The sequence below is a fragment of the Macaca thibetana genome, chromosome 7 (assembly GCF_024542745.1).
Source record: "Macaca thibetana thibetana isolate TM-01 chromosome 7, ASM2454274v1, whole genome shotgun sequence".
Lineage (NCBI taxonomy): Eukaryota > Metazoa > Chordata > Mammalia > Primates > Cercopithecidae > Macaca > Macaca thibetana.
The window spans coordinates 124,430,733-124,456,400 of record NC_065584.1 but is presented as its reverse complement, the minus strand read 5'-3'; the positions used below and the strand labels follow the sequence as shown (position 1 = coordinate 124,456,400).

The following is a 25,668-nucleotide window of genomic DNA, read 5'->3' as shown; positions in this document are numbered from 1 at the left end:
CAAGTTACTTAGATGTTCTATGTGTCACCTCCTCCCTAAAGCGTGAAAATAGTAGAGGCTAATTTCTAGGGCCATTGTGAGGATTACTGAATGCCTGACTCATGATGAATGCTCAGTGAATATTGGCCTCCAGCAACTGGGGTAAGCAAGGTAGTTATAGTCCCTGCCCAGAGGGCCAGGGAGAGTCACACATTTGCTATGGGTGAAGCCTGGATGAGAACCCAGCTCCCTGCATCCTAGTCCCAGGCTGCAAATCAAGCCTCTGGCCACAGCCTCCTTCTGGCTGGCTCCCTGGGCTCACTTCCAGGCCCATGGAGCTGCTGAATAGCGGACAGCCCATCCCAGGAGCCAGGCTGCTGGCTTCGCTCCCTTCCAGAGGGCCTGGGAAGCCTCTTCATGTCAGTCTGTGGCTTTGTCACTTGCCCCTGATGGAGTCTGCCCTCTCTGTGGGCAGTTTCCTCTCCCTACTCATGGCTGATGTTCACTTCCATGCCCAAAGGAGTGTCAGCCTGCCCACTTGGCTGCTTAGGATCAGAGTGGCATGGGACAGTGCAAGCAGCATTTTGGAGCCATTGAGGAGGAAGAGGGCAGGCCTTGGCTATGCCTCTCAGTGATGCTGACAGAAGGAGGGTGGTTAATACAAAGCCAGGGCTTAGCTACAAGTTGGGAGGGCTGAGGACACAGGAGCTAGAAGAAGTCAAGGAAAGGAGGAGACAGAGGCTCGGATTTGCAGAGCTAAAAGAGACCTCCTCTCCTCTCCATTTTGTAGATAAGGAAAATCATGCTCATTTTGCCCAATGTTACATCATGGTTTGTAGGAAAGATTGGGATGACAATCCAGTCTCTGGAGTGCGTGCTTGACTTTCCTTCCAGTGCCCAAAGCTGCCCTCTCCTCCCACCCCGAACACTCAGTGTCTGGCAAGTCCCCTCCAACGCCAACATCACTGCCTCACTGTGGTCCACGGCCCATGGGCCCTGGCTGGAGGAGGAGCCGGCATGAGCAGGAGTACCCACCTGCCCGAGAGAGACCTTCAGGAGAGCCCATCATGCCCTGTGGCCTTGTGTCCCTAGACACCTCCAGAAGCCTGACACTCTTGGTCATCCTTCATCCCCAAGACTTTCACCCCCATATAGCTCTGTTCCCCTAATTTGACCCAATCCCCCAGATTCTTTCACTCTGCTCTAGGGAACTTATGGTTTGTCATCAGCAAAATCTCCCCATACACTTGACTTTCCCTTTGAACATTCCTTTAACCGTCCTGTTCTACTGGAAACCTGCCTGACCCCCAGACACAGCTTCCTTGCAGCCACCTCCTGTCTTGGATCTTTTTTCTTCTTCCACATCCCTCACACCAGTATGCCTGGAGGCGGCGAGTTGTTCTCCTTGCTTTCATGGCCACCTGTAGGTTTCTCCCCCTTCCTCCTCACCCTAAGTCTGCATGAGGGACTCCTTTGCAGCTATGCCATCAGACCAGACCAGCCGCCATCCCTTCTAGTATTTACCATACTCTAGGCCACTCCTGCTCATTCACAGATTTTAGTACCTGGTCCATGGTCTTCCTCTCCACCACCACTCCTCCATGCTTTTCCTAGACCTTAACATTCATTCTTTTGTCCAGCACATGTTTCTGAGCACGTAATATGTGCCAGGTACTGTTCTTAGAATAGAGTTTATAGGTGTAGACCAGAGAGAAAATGTCCCTGCCCTCAGATGCTTACATTCTGATGGCAGCAAGGATAATTAACCAATGAACCAGTCCTATGTAAAATAATGTTAGGCAGAGGGGCCATGAAAGGAAAAGGCAGATGAAGGGGTAGTGGCAGGATGGGGGAGCTGTTTAAGAGATGGTGGACAAGGAAGATCGTCCATGTAGATGTCCACCCAGCACCTCCCACTCTTGGTCTTTGGCCTCCTCACTCTCCACCTCTCGTTCTGCTGCCTCTGCCTTCCACTCCCATGGCAAGGGTTTTGCCTTAGCACTTCTGAACCCCCTGCTCCCTGACCACCCTTCCTGGGCTCTCAGCTCATCTACTCTATTACCTCCATTCAATGATGTGTCCCCTGTGGAAACTCTCCGCCTTTGAACTCGTCCTCTTTCACTGCCTTCAACCCCCTTCTCCAGCTGGATTCTGTAGGTCCTGACAAGAATCACCCATTTGCGGAAGCCCCCTCCTCTCTTGCTCCTTTGCCTTCAATTGGAATCTCCTGACACAGCCTCCACCCTGCTTAAACCCAACACCCCGCACCTGCACTGAGTAGCCAAGCATTGCTGAGGAAACTCACAGTCATCCTGAGTAGCCGCACTGGACGCTTCTGACCACAAACTTCAAGTGAGCACTCAGCTTGCCCAGTCATCCTACTATATTTCTCTATTAAATTCACTGCGCCACTCTCCAGATGAGTGTTTCACATCTTCTCTAACCCTCAACACCTTCCCTTAGCTTCTCGCTGTTAAAGATCTTGCTTCTTATTTTGCTGAGAAACTAAATGCCATCAGCTGGAATGTACCTGCCTCTCACTGTCAGATCTCCCAAGGTGCCTGCATCTGCGCCCACTGGTGCCTTTCTTTCTCACAATGGATGCATGCATGGATAGATAGATGGATGGATGGGTGGATGGATGGATGGATGGATGGACAGATGGATGGATGGATGGATGGGTGGATGAGTGGACAGATGGACGGACAAACAGACGGATGGATGGACAGACAGATGGATGGATGGATATATGGACGGATGGATAGAGGGATGGCCTCCTCTTGCATTCCTGGCCAATCCCTTCATTTTGTGCACCACATCCCTTCACTTGCTCAAGACTTTGCCTGAAATCATCTTTCTCCCTCCTGCACTATCCAGCTCCTTCTCTCTACCAGACCATTCCCTTCAGCACATAAACGCACTATGATCACTCTCATTTTCAAAACAAACTCTTCCTTGACCCTAAACCCTCTTCAGCTTCTGCTCCACTTCCTCCTCCCTTTTACGCACTCCTCCTTGAACTGGTTGTCCCTGCTGGCTACCTCTCCGAATCCTCACCTCCACTCCCTCTTAGCCTGCACCAGCCAAGCTTTTGTTTCTGTCACTCCACTGAAATTGCCCTTGTCCAAGTCACCAGTGACCTCCTATTGGCGCATCCAAAAGGTCTGTCTCCTGGTCTCACCTCCTCAATTTCTCAGTAGCGTTTGCACAGTAGGGCACTCGCTCCTCCTTGCAACGATATCTTTTCTTGGAGTCCAGGACTCCACACTGGTCTGGCTTCCTCCTACCCCGATGGCAGCTCTTTCTCTGGCTCCTTCGCTGGCACCTCCTCTTCTTGATCTCTAAATGTGAGCGTGGTGTGGGGACTTTTTTCTTGTTTACAGTCTCTGCTGGTTAGATGGTTAGATTCCATCTAGGCCTGTGCCTTTAAATGTCCTCTAGAGGTTGGGATCTTTGAGAGGCAACATGGAAGCGAGTGGAGAAGCTTGCTGGGGTGTGAACCCCTGCTCTGCCCCTGGTGTGATGTTGTTGCTGTTAAATTCTTCACGTAGGATCGGGTCTTACATGGGGCCTGAGACAAAGGCTTAAGCATGAGTAGTTTATTTGGGCATGATCCCAGGGAGCAGGGTGAGGCGGAGGAGGAAAGAAACAGAGAAAGCGGGGAGTCAATGTGGGAGTGTGTTAACATCTCTCTACGTGAACACCACTCAGTCTTTCAGTGAAGCTTTGTGAAATGTACTTCAGAACCCACTGGAAGAAGGAGCACAGTTATCCATTGGCTCCTCTCGAGTCATCCCACGGAACGTTAGCTCCCCTTCACTTCTGGCCGGCTCATGTGTCAATGCCAAGCAGGTTCCACGGGTATCCCCCCATCATGGTGTCAGGCGAGAGGCATGTGGAAAGGCCCTGTCAGGCCGCATTTACACGGCGCTGGTCAAGACCTGTGCAAAACTGGTCACTGGGGCAATGGCTGGAACAAGAGGTCAGGCTGCGGGCATTTGAAGTGGCACATAGGATTCGCCCCGTATGGACAGGAATAGCTACAGCTCTCGCCTCAGAGGTTACTGAGAAGACTAAATGATTTAATGTATGTGTTTGGAGGAGTGTCCGGCTCTTGGCAGTGACCATCTACATGGTGGTGACCCTGCCCTGACATCCCCTCTGCCTAGCAGACACCTCGGAGGCCTGTCATGTCCAAAACAGCTCATATGCCCCATCCCTCCCGTTGTCCAACTATTCCTCCAGTCTTTTTACTACAGTTAAATGGCCAAGATTCATCTCTCTCTCTCCCACCCCCCACATCCAATTAATTATCAAACTCTAGCTTCAGAAAATACCCCAGTCTGGCCTTCTCATTAATCCCCATTGCAAAGCGACTGACCCAGGCCAAGTCACTATTGCTCCTTGCCTGGTCCACAGCACTAGCTTCCCGACCATCTCCTGCCCCCACTCTCCCCTCCCTACAGTTTGTTCTCCCACAACAGCCTGAGGGAGGATGTTACTGCTGATTAAATCACCCTCTAACAGCTTCCTATTATCCTTTTTATATTTTTAATTTTTAAAATCCTTTTTAAAAAAATAACAAGGCTGGGCATAGTGGCTCATGCCTATAATCCTAGCACTTTGAGAAGCCAAGGCAGGAGCATCACTCAAGCCTAGGAGTTTGGGGCTAGCCTGGGCAACATAGCAAGACCCCTGCTTCTACAAAAACAAACAAACAAACAAACAAACAAAAAAACCTTACAAATTAGCTGGGTACAGTAGTGCTTGCACCTATAGTTCCAGTTACTTAGGAGGTTGAGGTAGGAGGATCACTTGAGCCTGGGAGGTCAAGGCTGCAGTGAGCTGTGACTGTGTCATGTCACTGCACTCCAGCCTAGGTGACAGAGCAAGATCCTGTCTCAAAATAAATAAATGAATCAATAAATAAAGCAGCTTTATTGAGATGTAATTCCCATATCATATAATTCACCCACTGAAAGCATACAATTCAATGGTTTTTTTTTTTTTTTTTTTTTTTAGTCTATTTGCAGGGTTGTGCAAGCATCACCACAATCAATTTTAGAACATTTTAATCATCCTTCAAACGAAACCCAGCACCCATTATTAGTCACTCCTCATTTCCTCCCAATCTCCCCAGCCCCAGCCAACCAAGAATCTGCTTTCTGTCTCTCTGGGTTTGTTTATTTTGGATATTTTGTAGAAATGGAAAAATGCAATATGTGGTTTTTCTGACCAGTTTCTTTTTCTCATTATTCTTAAGATAAACCTCAAACTCCCTGCCATGGCCTTCCAGGCTCTCCATGGTCCAGCACCCCCCGGGCTCCCAGCTTTGCTGTCCCTGTCCCAATTCCTCCAATGTCACTCACTGTCTTGAGCAGGCCCCTCTCCTCTCCTTCCCCTCAGGACCTTGACCCTTGCTTGTCCCTTTGCTGGAACTTTTCTTCCCAGATCTATGAATTGGATTCTGCTCAAACGTTACCTCCTCAGAGAAGACTTTCCTCTTCTCCACCCTCCTCCACCTCTCCCTGTGTCTCTTCCCCTGACTACTGGAAATGCGTATGTATTTGCTGGACATTGTGGTCTGCACTTTTATATGCCACCTGCTATGTTCTGAATGCTTGTGCCCCCCACAGTTCACATGTTGAAATCTTCACCCATGAGGTGATGCTGTTTGGGAGGTGCTTAGGTCACGGGGGTGGGGCCCGCACAAGGGCGTTAGTGCCCTTACAAAAGAAGCACTGATAAAAATGAAGACACTCAGTCCCCAGTGACACCCTTCCACCAGGTGAGGACAGTGAGAGGTGCGGTCTATGAGCCAGGAAACAGGCTCTCACCAGACACCGAATCTGATGGCACCTCAATCTTGGACTTCCCACCCTCCAGAACATTGAGAAATAAATTTCTGTTGTTTCTAAGCCACACAGTCTATGGTATTCTGCTATGGCAGCCTGAAGGGACCAAGACACAGCCTCGCACCCCCAGGTACCAACTACACTCTCTTCCCTCAGGCTCTCCTCATAGACTGTCTTCCTAGAATCCCGTGCTCCCCCAGGAGAAAAAAACCCATTTATCAGCTGTAAGGCTTACTGCTCAAACACAAATAAAACATCATGGCCCGAAGGCACTCAGTCCCCAGCCATCTGTGCAGCCTCATAAGCAAAGCTGCAGTCAGTGGCTGCAGCTCTGTGTGCTCCAGGCTTCCATCTGGGCTTCACCTTCTTCCTACCTTTCTTCTTTAGAGGCCTCATATTGCCTCCTTCCTTTCTATTTAAAAATATTAGCTTATCCCAATACTTTGGGAGGTGGAGGCGGGAGGATTGCTTTAGGCCAGGAGTCAGAGACCCCCCTACCCCGGGCAACATAGTGAGACACTGTCTTTACAAAAAGTGAAAAATTAGTAGGGTGTGGTAGCACAGGGTGTGGTAGCACGTATCTGTAGTCTCAGCTAATCAGGAGGCTGAGGCAGCAGGATTGCTTGAGCCCAGGAGTTTGAGGCTGCAGTAAGCTATGATCACGCCATTGCACTCCAGCGTGGGTGACAGCGTGAGACCTTGGCTCTAATAAATAAGTAAATAAATACACAAATAAATAGCAGCCTGTTAGGGAAAACAGGAAACAGGTCTTTTCATACGTTGCTGGTGGGGATGAAAGCAGTGCAACCTCTATGGAGGACAATTTGCAATCTCTCTCAATTACAAACCCTTGAACACATCCTACAGATGTACCTGCCCACGTCTGAAAGGACATACATGGCACAGTCTGAGAGCAAAAGATTGGGGACCAGCCACCCAGTACTATCAATAGAAGACTGGTTTAGAACAAGGAACACTTTGCGGCGGTAAGAAAAAATGGGGAACCTTCTCTGTGTGGATATGGGACAATCTCCAGGATGTATGAGCAAGAAAAACCATGTTTGCAGTAAACAACCTTTGGAATAATGAAGAGGAAAACTAAGAATGTGTATTTACATAAGTAAATCCTGCAAGGACATAACATTTTTTATATCAGAAATTGGGAACTGTTAGGGAAAAATTAGGAGGAAAACTTCTCACTGAGCCATTGATGTCATTTTTGTATTTGAACCGTATGACTGTTACATATTAAAATGTAAAATTTTAAAATATATGAAACAAATTAAAATCCTATTTGGAGGAGTTCTCATTTTCTGAAGATTTTAAAATCTTTCTTCCAAGAAACTGAAAGTGTTCAGTAGTCAGGGTTGGATGCAGATAGTGTCCTCCCTAAGATGTCAGCTGACAGGTGGGGTGTGGCCTCTCAGCTCACCCAGGACAGGGGCCTTGTTTTATTCATCACCGTGTTCCCAACACTGTCACAATGGATGACACACAGCAGGCACTCACTGAATGTCTGGAATGAAATACTAAATAAACGCATTAATAGAAAGATCCCTAACTGAATAACAGAGATATTTCAGTCTCGGTGAAGGGTCCACGCTGATACAAAATTGTCAAAATGGATGACTTGGAGCAAGGAGGAAATAGCAATGCTGTTTAAGTCCCAGATCAGAAGGTAGCACCCCACATAGTGCTGCCGCTGTCCCAACAGCAGATTTCCTGTACTTTTCTTGATACGTGGGGTCTGGATAACAATAATGAGGAAATGCCAAACATAGCGTCATCACAGTGATGAAGCCACAAATAAGCCACTGTGGGCAGATCACCTGCCTCGTGCCCTCTCCCCAGGAGTGCCAAGCTCGTCTTTCATAGGCCTTTGCCTCCACGCACCTGAGGGCAAACTGTGAATTGGCAGTGACTCCCAGCCAGAGCTCTGCGCCCGTGGCCCTGTGGCACTGCTGCAAATGGGCCAAGCACGGTCTGAGTACACAGTGGACTCCTGGCCACGGCCCTGGGTGGTTGGCATCAGTTATATCCTGAAAGGAGCATCAAGCTGTGTGGGAGCCAAGAATGAAGGCTGCTGGGTGCCGCGCCGGCATGCTCCCTCACCTCCTCCAAGCGCTGGCTGCCACCCTGCAGCTGGTCTCCGCCTGAGGTAGAGGAGTGTGGTGCAAACGGTGGCTTCTGCTGGGCCCTGCCTCTCCCTCCTCCCACACCTGACTCAGGGGCTCCTGTAGAGGGGTGTCTCTGTTTCCCCTCAGGCCTCCTTTGCTCAATCGTCCTCTCTCTTCCTGCTCTGGGGTGGGGACTTGTCTCTGAGTGGGGAGTGGGGCTTTTCTGCAGACAGGAGGCCACCAAAGTCCCGAGCCCAAGGCCCCGCGGCCCCGCAGGGAGAGTGCTGAACTGAAGCATTGCCTGGAGCTGGATCTGAGAGAAGCCAGAGCTCTGGGCCCTGTGAGGCTCGTGCCTGCCAGATTCCTGCATCTCCCTCCCTCTTTCCAGGTCCTGGCTCTGGACCCAGTGAGCAGCCCTTTGCCATGACCCTGTGTGCCATCCACCTGTCCCCGGGGGATGTGAGCACTTGCCCGGCAGCCCGGGGCTGGGGACGTGGGCAGGCTGTTAGGATGGTTCAGCCTCTGCTCCAGGCTAATGCTCCTGAAGATGTGTCCCAGCCAGGAAGCTCCTGGCACTTTCTGTCTCATTGTCTCAGCATAAGCAGTATTCAGAGGTGTCCCTGGAACACCTGGCTCAGAGGGCAGCTGGGTATTTGCCCAGGCTCTGTGGCAACCTGCCGTCTTCTGGGATAGCCAGAGGGCTGAGCCTGCCAGAGTGCCAGCACCACGGCTTCAAGGCTGTCTTGACCAGCAGAGGCCTGGTCCGGCCACACCTTACTTCCTCCTGTTCCTCCCGGTCCTTCCCACTCACCTCTACCCTCCACTCACCCTCTCTTTCTGGAGCACTGCGTCTTACCCCAGGGGAATGCCCAGCCCACACCCAGGCCAGTCAGCTTCTTCCAGAAGGCAGCAGAGCCGGAGCAAGCCCAGGGCTGAGGGGCCTCATGACTGATTTCCCTTCTCAGAAACCTCTCTGACCTCCCAAACTGGAATCTCTGCCTTTGGTTTGCAAGCCAGGAATCACAGATGGGTCACTCAACCAGAGCACTCTTGTGGTATGTCCAGGTCAGAGGGCAGCCAGGCCCTCCCATGCCATCCCCAGCAGCTGGACGGAGGGCGAGAAGCCCCTCCTGGCGCCTCAGGCCCTGAGCCTCTCAGGTTCCCTCAAAGGGAGGGGCTCTGCAGAGCCAGCTGCAGCTGTGGGAAACCACACACCGCAGCCTGCAGGTGCAAGGGGCCTGGGGGAAGGGGAGAGGATTAACTGTTTCTTGGGAGCAGGCCTTTTCCATCCCATCCCTTCCCAAATGGGGGCTCCCCCAGGATGTGGCGTAGCATGCCCCGCAGGGGTGTGGGGTGGGAAGCTGGCTTTGGAAGAGTCACAGGCCTTGTGATCCAGGGATCCCAGAGACAAACCCCTGCCTCAGAGGCCCTGAAGCCCACAGAGAGAGACCAAGATACTCTCACTGACTCTGGGCGGCTTCAGAGGCCACTGAGAAACCCCGGGCACCGTGTCCCACTTCATGTCTAGTTGCCACTCTCTGGAGAAACTTCCTCCAAGTCATAGGACCTGCCCAGGGGAGGCAGAAGGGAGCTTCATTCTTGGACTGTGCCACTCACCCCACCAGGGGTCTGCCCCCTGAGGATGCGCAGAGTGCTGCCAAGAGGAGCACCGGGCCGGCCTCAGTGGGGGCTGAGCAGGCGGTTCCTTCCCCCTCAGCCTGGGCCTCTGGGTGGTGACCGTGAGTGTGAGTGGGTAAACCCTAGCTCACCGAGGCTGGGACACTGCTCTCTGGTTGTCAAAGGGGCTGGAAGCCATTCAAGGGGAAAGCCTTCACAGGTTCCGAGAATGACTCCTTTCTGCCAGGCTGTCCCCAAAGCCTAGCGGGATGCTCATGCTGCCCGTGTGCCCGCCTGTCACAGGTCCAGGTTGGTCTGACCTCTCATCCCGCCAGTTACCTGCCTCCTGGTGGAGCACCCACCGAGAACAGTGTCCTGGCAAGAGACCCAGGGGGCCCCGGGCCCTGTGGGAAGAGGCCAGAATTGCCTTTGTGTGAGTCCTGCTTCAACCCCTAACTTTCTTCTCACTCTCCCACTCTTCCATGAGAATAAGTAACTCATTCCCTTACTCTTCATTTTCCCTAAATGTGAGAAAGGTGACGCTGTCTAGGAGAAAGTGACTGAGTTCACTCTGCACACACGGGCACCAGCTGCTTGTCAGGGTTGGAAGGTAGACACACATTCTTTCCCTGGAGGAGCCACAGGCTGGCAGGGCAGACGTTCACACGCTATTCAGAGGCAGGGCTCTGCAAGGGAAGGCAGTAAGTTCATGGGGCAGAGGAGGAGCCGATGATGATGGAGATTGTCTGCAGAGCTCACAAATGTTCTATGAAGCACATAGTGCTGGCTGTTTGGAACGAAGCAGAAAGGGGTAAGGCAAAGGGCTCAGGATCAAACTGGGGAGACGGGAATGAGCCACAGTAAGTTGTCTTGACGTCCCCGTGGGGCAGTAGGGGACTATTTCAAAGGGCTTTCAGAATTCAGGGCAGGGTCATTTCCCACGTGGGTAATCAGGGAAGCCTTCTAGAAGGAGGTGGTATTTGAACCGTGGGGAATGTCAGGAGGCTGCACGAGGGAACCTGGCCCTGAGTTGTGGGGACCTTGGTGCCAAAGCCGAGACTGAAGGATGCCTCCTCCTGGACGAACTACCTGGGGGAAAATTAAACTTACTGGAAGAGTGAGAGTCTGCCAAGACACTCAAGCGAGGGAGTGGCGTCTACTGCTTCTCCTCTGCCTGCACTTCCTCGGGAGGCAGCGGTGATTTCTCCTCCCCGTACCCATCAACCTGACCTTCTCCATCTGGCCCACCTTGCCTTTCCATCCTCAGCTCCCACTTCCTTTCCCTAGGAACTGTCCATTACAATCTCTGGTATGACTTTTTTAAAAGCCCATTCAGTCTTTGTCCCCCTTTCCTGGCACAGAGCTTTAAAAACCTTTGGGATCTCCTGAGTGACAGGAATGCCTTTTGTCATTCGTAATGAGCATTTTCATCATACCTGAGGTTATGATAAGAAGGCAACTCAAGGTGGGTCCTTAATTTTAAGGGAGACTGGCCATGACAGAAAGACCAAGCATGTGATCAGAGTGGAAATTTTGTCCCTACTCCCATCCCCACCGCACCGCCAACTTCTGGGACTAGAGATTGAGTTCCTCATGTGGTTAATGATTCAATCAATGGTGCCTATGGAGTAAAGCCCCATATAAAAGCTCGACACTGAAACTGAGAGGAGCTTCCCGGTTGGTGAACACACCAATGTGCTGGGAGGGGGACATGCCCATTCCACGAGAGGAGGGTGTGGCAGGTCTGCACACATACACCCCCCACCCCGCCAACACCTTGCCCTACATAGCTCTTCCCTTTGGCTGTTTTGAGTCTATATGATAATAAAATTAATTGTAAGTTTAGCATGCTCAGTGAGTTCTGTGAGCCATTGTAGCCAACTACTGAACCCTAAGTTTGGGTAGTGAGGACTCAAATTTGTAGTCAAGTCAGACAGAAGTGCCAGTAGCCTGTGGACCCTGCGTGCGCCTGAGTTCTGAAGTAAGGGTAGTCACGGGGACTTTGACATTTAACTTGTGGAGTCCGACACTGTGAAAAAACCAAACTCGGTTTTTCCTCCTATACTCTCTCAACACGTTCCTGACACCAGATGTGGGGGCAGGGGTCTCCCCAACCCACCAAGCAAGCCATCATTTCTGCAGCAGACACCAGTGGGGCATCCTCCAGTTCGATTCTGACTCTACCTGCCAACAGTATCAGATCACACAGGTTGAGAACTCAGTCCCCTCTCCTCACTTCTGATGCCAAGTGCAAGCCCTGGGTTGTTTCTCCACTGCTCTGTCTGACCAGCTAATTGGGGTTCACTAAAGCAGCTCACAGAACTCAGGGACAACTTACTTACATGTGTTAGCTTATTATAAGGATATTCCACAAGATATACATGAAAAGATACATAGGGTGAGCTATGGAGGAGGGGTGGAGCTTCTTCAACCTCTGTGGGTGCTCCACCCTCCAGGAATCCCCACGTGTTCAGCTATCAAGAAATCCTCTGAACCTTGCCCTTTTGGGTTTTTATGGACGCTTCATTACGTAAGCCTGATTGACTAAACCATTGGCCACTGGTGATCAACTTAAACTTCAGCCCCTTTTCCCTCCCTGGAGGCTGAAGGGTGGGGCTGAAAGTTCCAATCTTCTAACCTTGTCTTGGTCTTTCTGGCGCCAGCTCCCATCCTGAAGCTACCTAGGGGCTTAGTGTGTAAAAAGACACTTACCACTTGGGAGATTCCAAGGATTTTAGGAGATGTATGTCAGGAATGAAGACCTAATACCTGTTTCACAATATCACAGACGCTAACTGCAGGTAGTTAGTGTCAGAAATGACACTGAAAATCCAACTGCAGGAGGCCCGCTGGTGTCAAGGAATAGTTGTCAGAACGTACAACCAAAGAGGCCTCTCTTCCCTCAAACCCACATCACTCTCCTTCTCCCGCCTGAAATGTCTTTCTGCTCCCCGCATTAACTAGTCCACTAGTCTGTTTTTCTAAATTCTTTCTTCCCTTCAAAGTCTACCTCCTTCACAGCGTGGAACTAGTGATGCTGTCCTGTAGCCCTTTCTTGTATGTGTAACTCCGCACCTCCCACTAGGTAGCATCCGCTTTTGAAGACAGACCTGGGGAAGGCTTGCTGAGGACAAAGGAGTTGCTCACTAAATGCTCATCGCTGGCTAGAAGGGGAAGGCTGCACTGAAGTGAGGAAGGCTGCTGGCCTGGCCAGCACTCCTCCAGAAGAAGCCTCCGCTTCAGGCCTCTCGCCCTCCCTCCTTCTCCTGTTGGCTGTGAGAAGCAGTGTCTTGGGATGGGCCCGGTTTTGGGGGTGCTGGCTCTGCAGTTTCCAGCATCATTGGCCCTGACAGTAAATACAAAATTTTGGCATCTTCTCTACTGGGATTGGCAGTGCTCACCCAGGCCAACACCCGCCCCGTACACACACCACACTCCACACACACACCACACACCCCCACACCCCACACACACATCCCTACCCTCCCCACACACCACACATTCCCCCACACCACACACACACACACACACATCATCCCCTACCCCCACACACATCCACACACCACCCCTACACACACACGCCCACACACCACACACACACCGCACCACACACAACCCCACACACCGCACCCACATACACCACACTCCCCCACACCACACACACACAACCCTACACACACACCACACACCACACACGCACCACAACCCCCCACACCACACACACACCACAACCCCCGACACACACCACACACTACACCACACCCCCCCACACCACACACACCGCACCACACACAACCCCACACACTGCACCCCCATACACCACACCCCCCCACATACCACGCACACACCACAACCCCACACACAAACCACACACACCACAGCCCCCCACACCACACACACATCACCCCCCACACCCCACACACACACACACACCACCCCCCACACCACACAAACACACCAAACCCCCCCACACTACACACTCCTCACACACACATCAAACCCTCCCCACACCACACACATAGATGCACACACCACACCCCCCACACCACACACACACCACCTCCCACACACCACACCCACACACACATCACTCCCCCACATCACACACACACCACCGCCCCCGCACATACCACACCCCCTGCATACCACACCCCCCACACGCACACACACCACACACACCAACCCCCCACACACTACACACTCTTCACACACACACCACACCCCCACACACACCACACACAACCACACACAGACGCACACACCACAACCCCCCACACTACAAACACACCACCCCCCAACATGCCACACACACACACCACCGCCCCTGCACACCACACACCCCCGCACACCACACACTCCTCACATACACAACCCCACACACCACAAACACACACACCCTACCCACACCACACACACACACACACACACACACACCATGCCTAGCCTATATCTGCCTCATTTTGGGCCACAGTTGAAAATCACTGAACGTGGCCGTAGTCTGGCCTTGTTACTCCTCTGTCCCTTTCTCTCCCTTTGCTGTTTGGCAAAGGGCCAGTAGAGAACAGTGCATTCCCTCTTACACACTTTCTCACCCGCCTTCCACCTCACACACTCCACCTTTTCCTGAAGCTGCCTCCAAAAGCCGAGGTCTGTGGTTCCTTAAACAGCTCTGACAGAGTCTAGTTGACCCAAGCCATGCGGGTAACTGGTGGGGGCAGAGAGCCATGTTACCCGTCCCCTCGACACCCTGGAAGATGAGCCGGCAGTAGACAGGTGGGGGCTACACTGGGCTCCTCCTCCCAGGAAGGCCAATGTGAGAGGTTTCACAGAATGACCTAGAGGCACTTAGGAAGCCCAGGGCCTTCCTCCACATCACTGCCCATGGGCAACTGCTCTGAGCTGCTAAGCCTGGATCTGGCTTCAGAAAAAGCATGACTCCTGTGTGATCTTTGGGCCTCCACCTTCACTCCTTCTTCCAGCTCCCACCTCCTCTGAAGGTCTCTCTCAGCATATGCTGGATCTTAGAAGGAGAGAATATTAGCCATTTTTACCTCATGGAAATTTAAATGGCCATGTTAAGTTTTAGCTGTAACTGGAATGAAAGGCCTGGTCCCCAGTTATAGGAATTTTAAGGAGCAGCTTAAGTGGAGAGGGTTGGGAGGAGGGGATGTGTCTCTCCTGGTATTGCTGTGCCCCACTCCCCAAGTTCTGCTCATCAAGCAATCTGGAAGAATTCTTCCTCTTCCCCACCAAGTGTTGGGGCACCTTCTTCTATAACACTTCCTCTTCTTAAGACATTCTCAGTCCAAATCTCCCAAGATTTTCTCCCAAATCTCTTTATGGTGAGGATCTGGGGGAAACAAAATCTCACCCTGTTTCAAGTTCTGAATAGCATACAATTCCATTTTATCTTGCCCTCAATTGGATTCTCATCCCAATTTCTCTCCCAGCTATACTAGCCCCCAAACAGTCACTACGGCAGTCCCCAAGTTACCTGAGAGCACCGGAGTCTCACATTTAAAACTGGAAGGGACTTTACAGCTCAGTCCCAACTCCCCAAGTTACAGAGGAAGAAACTCAAGTCCAGTGAAAAGTTACTTGTCCAAGGTCCCATGCCAATTAGTGGCAGAATTCAGATTAGAACTCAGTACTTCAGCTGCCACTCTAGTGCTGTTTCTGAAAAGCCATAACCACTTCACATGCCCACTCAATTTAGGGTTTGAGGCCTGGAGTTTAGGTACTATTTTTGGAGACATTGTTGGAAGTTCTAGGATGAGGTATTTATGAAGATTCGGTTCTCATTTCCCTCTCCATGTCTGTAATCTCAGCACTTTGGGAGGCTGAGACAGGAGGGCCACTTGAGGCCAGGAGTTTGAGACCAGCCTGGGCAACATGGTGAGACCCAATCTCTATAAATAATAACAATAATAATAACAACATAAAGCTCTTGTTTTGTGTTGTATTGCCATAGTCAACTGCAACCTGGTCTGGGGTAGGAGGAGGCAGGGGGCTGGGGGTAAGGAGGGCTGCTGAGCTGTGTGATGTCTTTGCTGGGCTCCCAGCCTGGCTGATGGGGGTTTATCCACCCCGACCTGAGAGCAGGTGTGGGCCCTCTGTCCCCAGAGCTTCTTGAAGAACAGTTTGTTCTGCAGGGTGCAGCCAGGGTAGGGGGAGAGTTGCAGATACCAGCACAGCCCTGGAGCCTGTTGCAGCTGCTTCCTGTTGTCAGAGGGCTCCTCCACCAAGGGGCTGAGCTCCCTGACACCTCCACACCCTTGCCTAGTTCTCTGTGTGGTATCCTGCCTCAGTAGGCCAGCAACTTCCCACGGATACCAAGGAAGGCTCTGTTCAAGTAGCAAGAGCTCTGAGTGAGGAAGTGCCCTGTGGCCAGGCACATTTCCAGCCTCGTGGCTGACCACCCCCGGTGCAAACAGGGTCCTGTCCTCACATATGCGGGTTCATTTCTGCCTTGTCTTCCCTTCCCTGTCTGAAAGATCTTTCCCATCCCGTCTGCAAAGTCAAGTTCTCCCCACCATTCTCGGTTCCATCTCTTCCCCGAAGCTTTGTCTGCAGTGACTCTCCCCACCCCCGCTCCACTGGCCGTACTGGACTGTCCGGCATGAAAGTATGGGCCCTCGCTTCACACTGCCTTGTCTTGTGGTTTGACATTTCACCTAGGTTTGCTTTTTCTCCTCTTCAAGACTCGAAGACAGGATGATTTGGGTCCTTAACCACTGCCTCCTACTTCAAACAAGATCCCTTACAGAGCTGAGCTCAAAAGCCGACCCTGAGTAGTAAGGGCATAAGAAATCCTGGCTGAATGTCCCGTCTCAGTGTCTCTGTCTTGGTTCCTGCCTGAATTTCAGTCAGCTGAGCCACAGTTCACCCCAGACCCTGTAGCATGTTGGGAGGAGAAATTTGGGCTCCTCTGCCTGGTAGTCACATTGCCTCACTGCAGGAAGTGACCCAGGCTTTGCCTGTCTCCCAGCTTGTGGGCCTCCTTGCCTCCAGGTTCCCCTCTGACTAATCATGAGAGTGCTATGGGGCTGACTGGAAGCCACCACTCCTGTCCTAGAAGGGACTTCCCCAGCCTGAATGCTTGCAGGTGGATGGCAAGGGAAGGGGGAGAGGGCTGGTAACATGCAAGGTGGTGCCCTGGTCCAGCTCCAGGGACACGGCTCATAAAACACTCCCAATAGGGGCTGTTCAGCCTGTCTCCATTCTTGCGGCTCTCTTCGCCCCAAGCCTCAGGCGGGGCCTGGCTCATTCTCCCTGGGGGGTCTGAAAGGGGCTGGAGTGGGGGTGGAGTGAGCAGCAACCCGGGACTCTCAGCTCAGCGCTCTTCCCCCCATTGTGAAATGGCCTTGGATAAGGGCCAAGCAGGAAGCTGCCTCCTATAGCTCCGCGGCCTGGCGCCTGGGGTGTGAGGACGGCCCCAGGCCCTTCCCTTCCCAAGGGAGGGCTGAAGCTGACACGGGGAGTCCACCTGCACGGAGACACTGAGCTGCCCTTGGCTAAGTCATGAGGGGCCTATGCCCTCCCTCCTGCTCCCTGTGCCAGCCAGGTGGTGGCAGGCAGAGGGGTGTGTAGAAAGTGCACGGGCCTGGGGCTCAGGGCCCAGGGCTTCCAGTCTCGCCTTTGGCATTACCAAGCTTTGTGATCTTGGTCCAGTCACTTTCCCTCTTTGGACCTCACTCAGTTTCTATTCACTTGTGAATAACTAGAAGGTAAAGGGTTGGACTAAAAAGGTCTTGGAGGCCTCTCCCAGCTCAAGATTGTGACTCACTGAAGTCGATGATTCATTGATGTTATTACCGGGACTGGGCTCTGATCAGACGGGAGTTTGTTCATTGTGTCTGCCTAGGAGTCCCTGTGTAAATCTGCATCTGTGGGTCTGTCACAGAGGTGGAGTGGGCTTCCCCAAACAATCAAGGATGAATGACGACACAGAGGCCAAGAGATGAACACCATCTGTTGCTTTGGGGAGTTGAGACACCTGTTGGGTAATTTGTACAGAACTCTGGCTATATAATTTCCTGTCCTTGACTTTCAGACAGGAAACTTTAAATTTGGGATCCCTAACCATCATGAATAAGGGAGCCCCTCCCACCCACTAAACCCATGAAAGTGTGGGGAGGAGGAAGGCAGGAATAGGTGTTCACGCCCCAGACTTCCAGCCTGGCTGCGAATGCTTGAGCAATAACTATGCTTGCCTTTCGTGGTCTCAGTTTCCCCTCGTACAATATGGGGTATGCTAGCCCGCTTCTTGAGGTTCAGCAAGGAAGGAAATCCTAGATGAGAAGAGAAGAACCTTCTCTTGCGTTAAAACATGCGTTAAAGTTCACGCATGTTTCTTGAGTGCCACCACCTGATTCTGTACCAGGATGGCCTTCCAGGCATGTGGGGCCAGGGGTTGCCCATGGGGTGTAGCCTAGAGGGTATTGGCAATTCCTTTGTATCTCCCCAAAGCCCCATACCAGAAATCCCACCATTAGAGTCTGTTCTTTTTTTTTTTTTTTTTTTTTTTTTTTTTTTTTTTTTTTTTTGAGACAGTGTCTTGCTCTGTCGCCCAGGCTGGAGTGCAGTGGCCGGATGTCAGCTCACTGCAAGCTCTGCCTCTGGGGTTCCCGCCATTCTCCTGCCTCAGGCTCCCAAGTAGCTGGGACTACAGGCGCCCACCACTGCGCCCGGCTAGTTTTTTGTATTTTTAGTAGAGACGGGGTTTCACCGTATTAGCCAGGATGGTCTCGATCTCCTGACCTCGTGATCCGCCTGTCTCGGCCTCCCAAAGTGCCGGGATTACAGGCTTGAGCCACCGCGCCCGGCCAGAGTCTGTTCTTTGTTTACCATCACCTAAGTTTCCTCCACAAATGGAGGGCGGGTGACATACTGTTTGTCCTGAACATGTGTGTGATTTGGCTACCAGATGGGCTGCCTCCACGCAGCTGGCTGAGCTTGGTGAGAGCCTGGGATTCTGGTGCGGATGGACGGGAGGGTGTTTTGTGGGACTGAATATTTCTACTCAGGGTACTGCTTGAGAAGGAGAGGAAAAGAACAATGAAACCTAGCTTTTCTGCCGCGCTTTCTCACTTATAAGGTATTTATATTCACGTTGTCACACTGAACTCACCACAGCAGTGTGAGGAAGATACTCCCATTTTACAACTGAGGAAATGGAGGCTCACAGAGATGGAGATGACTTTCCTTCAGAGATACAGCCAAGAAATGCGAAGTTGGGCCTCGAATCCAAAGACAGAACTAAGGAGACAGGATTCTGCCTGGGAGTGAGAGGGGGACGGGGCTTGGGATAGGAACCCACACCCAGAAGGAGGGCAAGATGAGGAGTGGAGAGAGAGTCCCATTTTGTTCCACTGTGCCTAGAGCTGGCCTCTTTTCTGCCTTCCCTCCCTTCTTGTCACCTCTTTGGACAGCTGAGAGACAGCTGAAAGCTCGGCACTCCTGAGCTGCCCGCAGGCTACACTCATTTGCAAGTTCTTCTCTGCACAGAGGTGGCTGGCTCCTCAGTAAAACAATGCTCACCTCACAGGACTGTTGGGGACTCAAAAGAGGATATATGTAAGCACCTAGAAATGAACCGGGCACTTAGTCACTTCTCGAGAAATATAAGCAAGCTATTGTATGAGAAAAAAAAAGTCTCTTCTCTAGCGGAGAATTCAGTCAGCTTCTCGCACCTAGAACAGTGTCTAACACCGCTTGTTTAGCCTTGTTCAGTGAATGGACGAATGATAATCTTTCTGTAACACGGAAAGTTCTAGTCTCCACAGAAGTAGTTTTGAAAAATAACGACCACAATCTTGGATATTCTTAGGGTTGATCTAAGGTAAATGATAGGGCAAGATCTGGGAGCGTCTGAGGCTGCGCCCAGGGCTGCGCTTGTCTGGTGAGGCCAGGGCGTCCCCTGCTGGCCCGAGGCGCGCCGCAGGCAGGTTGACGCCACTCCTCACCTCTGCGATGGCGCCTGGAGGGAGGGCGTGGTGGCGTTGCCTACTTCCTTGCCGTGAGCGAGGGGAAGGCCAGTGCTAATCACTGACACTTGTGGGTTCTGGAAACTTCCCTAGGGCCCCCAGAAGGGGCTGCGGGGGGAGAAAAGCAGCAGTTCTCAGAATTTTGGAAGTAGAAGTGACATTAGCAATCTAGCCTAAGTCCTGAACGTAACAGTGAAAAAACTTTAAAAAATACATCAACTGGGTGTTTACTATGAGCCCTTTACTTGGATTATGTCCTTGAAAGCTGACAACAACCCTCTGAGGCAGGTTCCCTGTGGAGGATAAGGCACAGGCAAGCACCTCGTGCAGGGCCTCACAGCAAGTGGGGGAGCAGGGTGAGCCTGGGGCGTCTGACTCACAGTCCAGGACACCTGTGCTATCTCTCTAGGGCACTGGGGCTTGCGATTGCAATCCAGGACTTCATCCTGGGGTGGGGATGGAGAGAGTTCCTGGGGCCCTGAGTTGGCTGAGCAGATACAATGCACACTTGTTGACCAACTGCAGAAAAGAATAAAGGAATTGGTAACTGCCAGTGTTGGAGTGGATTCAGTCCAGGGAGTGTGTCGACGTGGCTTCAGGGTGGTTACTCTCTCTGGGCATCCAGGCTTCCAGGACACACTCTCACCTCCCTCTGGCCACCCCTGTGGCCCTCTCTAGGATGACTCCACCAGAGCTACCCACCTCCCGCTGGCGTAGGAGGTCTCCCAGCCTTAGGTTCTAAAACTTGTCATGCTGAAGCCAGACCTGCCCAGTGCCATTCCTCGATGTGTTTAGATGACACCCTCCTTCCTTCATCCAGAACTGACCCTTAAATCAGCACGCTGGAGCTACGGTGAGGCAGCTCAGAGCCCAACGTGCAGTTCCCCTCAGACTGAAACTGAAAAGTTAAACTAGCTCAGAGGCCAGTCCTCCGTAAGGTGCACAGTGTCTTGTTGCAATCTGCTTCTGTAGTGTGAATCCACCTTGACAAGGAGGACATGGGAACAGCCCACTCCCATCCAAGGGACTGCGGTGTAAAAATGCATACCTTAGCTCATTTACTCCTCCCTTTGACATGAGATAGGCACTTTTATGACTTCCCCATTTTACAGATGAGGACACTGAGGCACAGAGAGACTTAAGCAATTTTGGAATATGCAAAAAAGATTACTGGAAACAAATACATTAAAGAAAAAGATAAACTCAAAAACAACAATAACAAAAAACAAAACGAAACAAAAAATAGTGGATGTTTCCAATGAAAAATTATACATTGTTTAGAACACAGCCTTCTGGATTAGCTGATTTCTAGCCTTTCATTTCCTTTGCACTATTTTACAACTCTGTAGGTTGTAGAGACTCAATGGCAATGCAGAGGATTTTTGTCTATGGACATACAAATGCTTCTGTTCAGTGAAGGGACAACCCTGGGTCCCTCCTGTGCAAAATCCAATTTTGCTTGACAAATTCATTCCAGAATTCCTGATGCTTACTGGATTCTCCTTTGAATGGACTGTAACATACATGTCGTTTCCTTATTTATAGGTTAAATACAATAAAAATTTTTTTGAGACAGCATCTCGCTGTTTCCCTGGCTGGAGTGCAGTGGCACAATCATGGCTTATTGCAGCCTTGACCACCCCAGCTAGGAATCCCATCCAGGAACTAGCGACTTTGTTTTTAACCATTGTACTTTCCAGGCACTGCAAAGTGTAATTGCATTAGAGTAACTGCAGCTGTAAATTAATCAGCCCTAACCTGAACAAGATCCTTGACCCTAATTCAAACCCTAACTGAATTCCTGACCCTAATTCAAAACCAACTCTAATTAAAACCTAATAAAGTGTGCTCTGTCTGAGGAAAAAACACATTACCCCGCATTTCGGGAGAGACCATCTCAGGCTGCACAAACAAGCCTACTTACTCAGGTCCCTTGGGTGGGCCCGGCCCTGAGGAGCAGGAGGTATTTTTCAGCGCCCATCTTCCTGTAGTATCCACGCCCATGGAGAAGTGGCCAAAGCTGGTACAGTGTTTTGTGCCCAGGGCCTTCATTTTGCTCTTGGTGCTGCCTGGGCCTTTGATGAAGCCCCCATGATATCGGAAGGGATTTGGGAACCATTTTCATGTCATGCTTCTCCTAGAACTGTGAAAGGGAGAGGAAAAACTGAGGGAGAGGGAGCAGGAAGGTGTGTGGCCTGCATGACTTAGAGACAGTGACCCAGCTCCATGCCTCACATACACACTACTCTGCTCCAAGGCCAAAAGCCATTAACCTCTATTATGCATTTAGATTACAATTTGATTAATGATATGTTACCCTAATCACACATAATTGCAAGTTAGGATTTGGGGTGCTGGAAAACATCAAAATTTAACCATGTTATATTGACATAGACTCTCAATTTCATTGTATCCTGAGCTACCTTTATTCCTGATTGATCACATACAACACCATTTTTCTCACTGAGAAATTTATTTTCAGATACAGTCTTTTAAATCAATGAACTTTATCTTGCTTTTACTCATTGTTTTAATTCTTTTAAGCTCAAAAATTTAAATTTAGCAACATTATTTTAATTCATTGTACTTCCTTTTATGATCCCTTTTATTTATGGCAAATGATACTGGTTTTCCACTTATGATCATGATATTAAATACACTTAAGTATAAAATGAGTCAATTTAAAGAAAAATATTAACTAACAGTACAGGTGGTGTTAAGATAATGGCAGAAATCAGGATGGTGATGTTGAAATGATGGAAGGTGTGTGGCCTATAAATAATAACACTATTTGATACTGTACTGTTTATTGGGCATTTACTATGTGCTAGGCCCAATGTAATCAATGATAGCACTGTTCAATAGAATTAGTGATGAGGGAAATGCTCTACATCCGCACTATCCAAGCCACATGTTGCTACTGAATCCCTGAAATGTGGCTAGGGTGACTGACAAATTAAAATTTTAAAATTAATTTAAACATCTATATTTACCATATTAGAGCAAGCCTAAAGGTCTTACATATAGTATTTTATAAAATCTTCATAACATCAATGAAGTAAGCATTATTATTGTTATTTTGCTAGTGAAGAGACTTAGGCCTTGAGAGGTTGCCTGAGGCCACATTATTAGTAAGTAGTAGAGGTAGGATCTGAACCCCGATCACTTTGACTTCTGAATAGGTGCTCTTGGTCATTTCCCACAGAAAAACAAAGCCCAAAGAATATTCTGTCAGTAGTTGAATTGTACTGTGCTATGCACACATTCCAGGTACTAGGACATAGACATCTCTGGGGGATCATCCAGCTGGCCACCGACATTTTTGCAAAAGTCCAGATGCTAGTGTGATTGCAATCACATTAAACTTTGAAGATAGCCAACAGGACTCATGCAGGTGTAGATGTGAAAATTAAAAAGAAAAAGAACAGCTGGGGGCAGTGGCTCATGCCTGTAGTCCCAACTACTTAGGAGGCTGAGGCTGGAGGATAGCTTGAGCCTGAGAGGTGGAGACTGCAGTGAGCTGAAATTGTACCACTGCCCTCTAGCCTGGGTGACAGAGTGAGACCCTGCCTCAAAAAGAAAAAGGAATCTGAGATGACTCATGGGTGTTTTTTTTTTGAGTAACTAGGCAGATGGTGGTGCCATTTAATAAATAGCAAAGATGTGGGAAGTAAAAAGTTTTGATTTGGTCATGTAATATCCGAGATGCTGGTTATACATCCAAGTGGAACTACCAAGTAGACAGCTGAATATGTAAGTTTGGAGCTCAATACAGAGGTAAAAGCTATAATTAAAAATTGGGGAGTCATCATCGTACACCTCAGGACTAGCAAAGGTTAGAACAGTCTGGTGAAAACCCCTCCTGTAGGGCCACCAACACAAGAGCACTCTGTGATTGGCGCCGTGTGAATAACCTCTAGCGTGCACGTCCAACCGTTTGGCTTCCCTGGGCCACATTGAAAGAAGAATTGTAAGAATTGTCCTGGGCCATATGTAAAATACGCTAACACAAATGATAGCTATGAGATAAAAAAATTTTTCAAAAAGGGCCCATGCATAATTTTGGTGGTATCTGCCAATACAGATGAGCCAAAAAAGTCCTCACATTCAAATGGCTGGACACCCATGCAAGAGCCCCGGGCCTTGGCATTACTAGCTCAGAAGCTGAAGTCCTGGTTGCGAGCACCAGATTGACCCACGGTAGGTCAATGCTTGAGCCCCGCTGCTGAGGGCAGGTGAGTGACTCTCTGACCCTTTTATTTAATTATTTATTTATTGCCTCTCACCAAAACCCACACAACAGGGGACTGCAAACAGGTTCAAATCCTGGAGAACCAAAAGCCAATACAGGTTGGCTATACAAGGTCATCAGCCTAGGGCAGGAAGTGGGCAAAGAGCGCTGGCCATTTGGAAGAAAATGTGAAATCAGAGAGTGAACATATTTAAGCCATTAAGTTTGTGAATCTCCTAACTGGGCTCCCCATTTCCTGCCTTGTCTCTCTACAGTGTCTTCACAACCCAGACAGGGCCATCTTTAAAAAATGGTAAATCCCATTTTCAGTGTTCTCTTGAAAACTTCCTTAACAAGAGTCTTCTCTTTGTATCTAGAACAAAATCCAAATTTACCATGGTCACAGGCCCTACATAATCTGGTTCCCAGCTACCTCTCCATACTCCTTCACTCCTTGCTCCACAAGCCCTCCTCACCCCCACCCGCACCTGTCAGTCTTAGACACAGGGCAACTTGTTTCCCCTTTGGGGGTTTTGCTCTAGCCATTCTCTGTGTCTGAAACACTGTGTCCCTAGATCTTTGGATGGCTGGTCCTTTCAGCTTTCAATTCAAAGCTCTCCTCTTCGACGAGAACTCCTCTGACCCCAGCCCAAAGCAGTTCCCCTTTCCACTCATTATACAGCCCTGCTTAGCTGTCTTCACAGAGCTCATTATCTGAAGCTGTACTACTTACTTGTTTGCTTCATTGTTTATTTCCTCCCTGCCCCTTTTAACCCAAGTTCCAGGAAACCAGAAACTTAGCTTGTCTTATCCTGCAGCATCCCCAACCTCTACAACAGTGCCTGGCACAGACTGAGAGGCACTCAGCGAAAACCTCTTGTGTGGTAGAATGCTTGACTTTATAGAGGGCCCAGGGTTCAAGTTGGCTACTGGCAGAGAGGGCTTACAACCCAGTTCTCCTGACTAATCAGAGGTAGAACTAAAAACTGGGCTCCAGCCCCTCTTTTTTTTTTTTTTTTTTGAGACAGAGGCTCGCTCTGTAGCCCAGGCTGGAGTGCAGCGGCGCGATCTCGGCTTGCAAGCTCCGCCTCCCGGGTTCACGCCATTCAGCCTCCGGAGTAGCTGGGATTATAGGCGCCCGCCACCACCCCCGGCTCTTTTGTATTTTTAGTAGAGACGGGGTTTCACCGTGTTAGCCAGGATGGTCTCAATCTCCTGACCTCGTGATCCGCCCGCCTCGGCCTCCCAAAGTGCTGGGATTACAGGCGTGAGCCACCGCGCCCGGCCCAGCCCCTCTGGCTACAGCTAAAGGGCAGCGTTTAGGGAGAATTTAAAGGATCTACAGGAACTTATAATGATGACAATAATTAAAAGAACAATAGCTGATACCTACGGAACACGCTCTATGTGCCAGGCACTGTTCTACGTATTCTGAGTTTCATTTACGCTTCACGACCACAATGCGAAGTAGATACTATCATTACCCTCACTTTATGGATAAGGAAACTGAGTCACTGAATTGTTAGGTAACCTGCCCAGCATACAGCTGAACATAAACTATACGCTGCTATCAAAACTTTCTTTTGCTCTCACTCCCTCACCCTGGCTGGGGTGAGAAGTTCTCTCTCAAGTGACGGCCCAGGACAGCCCCAACGCCTCCAGGTCACTGGCCCCCGGACGTCCCAGGGCGCCGGCCAGGATTGGTGGAAGAGAAGAGATTGGTGGAAGACAATGGAAGCGTAGTAGCGGAAGTCCCGCCCAGCCTAGGCCGAACTTCCGGCTCTCACTGCTAGGGGCTTCAGCGGAGGGAGTGGAGCGAAGCGTCGCCGCGATGGTGTTGTTGGAGAGCGAGCAGGTATGGCTAGGCCTGGCCGGCAGAGAGA

General features: G+C 50.4%; 1 protein-coding gene and 1 long non-coding RNA gene across 3 annotated transcripts in view; one reads left to right on the top strand and one right to left on the bottom strand.

Annotated features, from left to right (window-relative positions):
• SRP14 (signal recognition particle 14) overlaps window positions 1-25,668 on the top strand; it is a 227,747-nt gene that overhangs the window by 199,066 nt on the left and 3,013 nt on the right. For both annotated transcript variants that reach the window (XM_050799595.1, XM_050799594.1), the window contains exon 2: window positions 25,542-25,640. In XM_050799595.1, coding sequence (XP_050655552.1) covers window positions 25,617-25,640 — 24 coding nt within the window. In that variant the 5' untranslated portion in view covers window positions 25,542-25,616. The remainder of the gene's footprint in view (window positions 1-25,541; window positions 25,641-25,668) is intronic.
• Window positions 7,033-25,584, bottom strand: LOC126959904 (uncharacterized). The gene is made up of 3 exons (XR_007727665.1): window positions 25,317-25,584; window positions 18,699-18,807; window positions 7,033-7,350 (listed from the first exon to the last, which is right to left on the bottom strand). It is a non-coding gene; the product is annotated as an uncharacterized LOC126959904 (long non-coding RNA).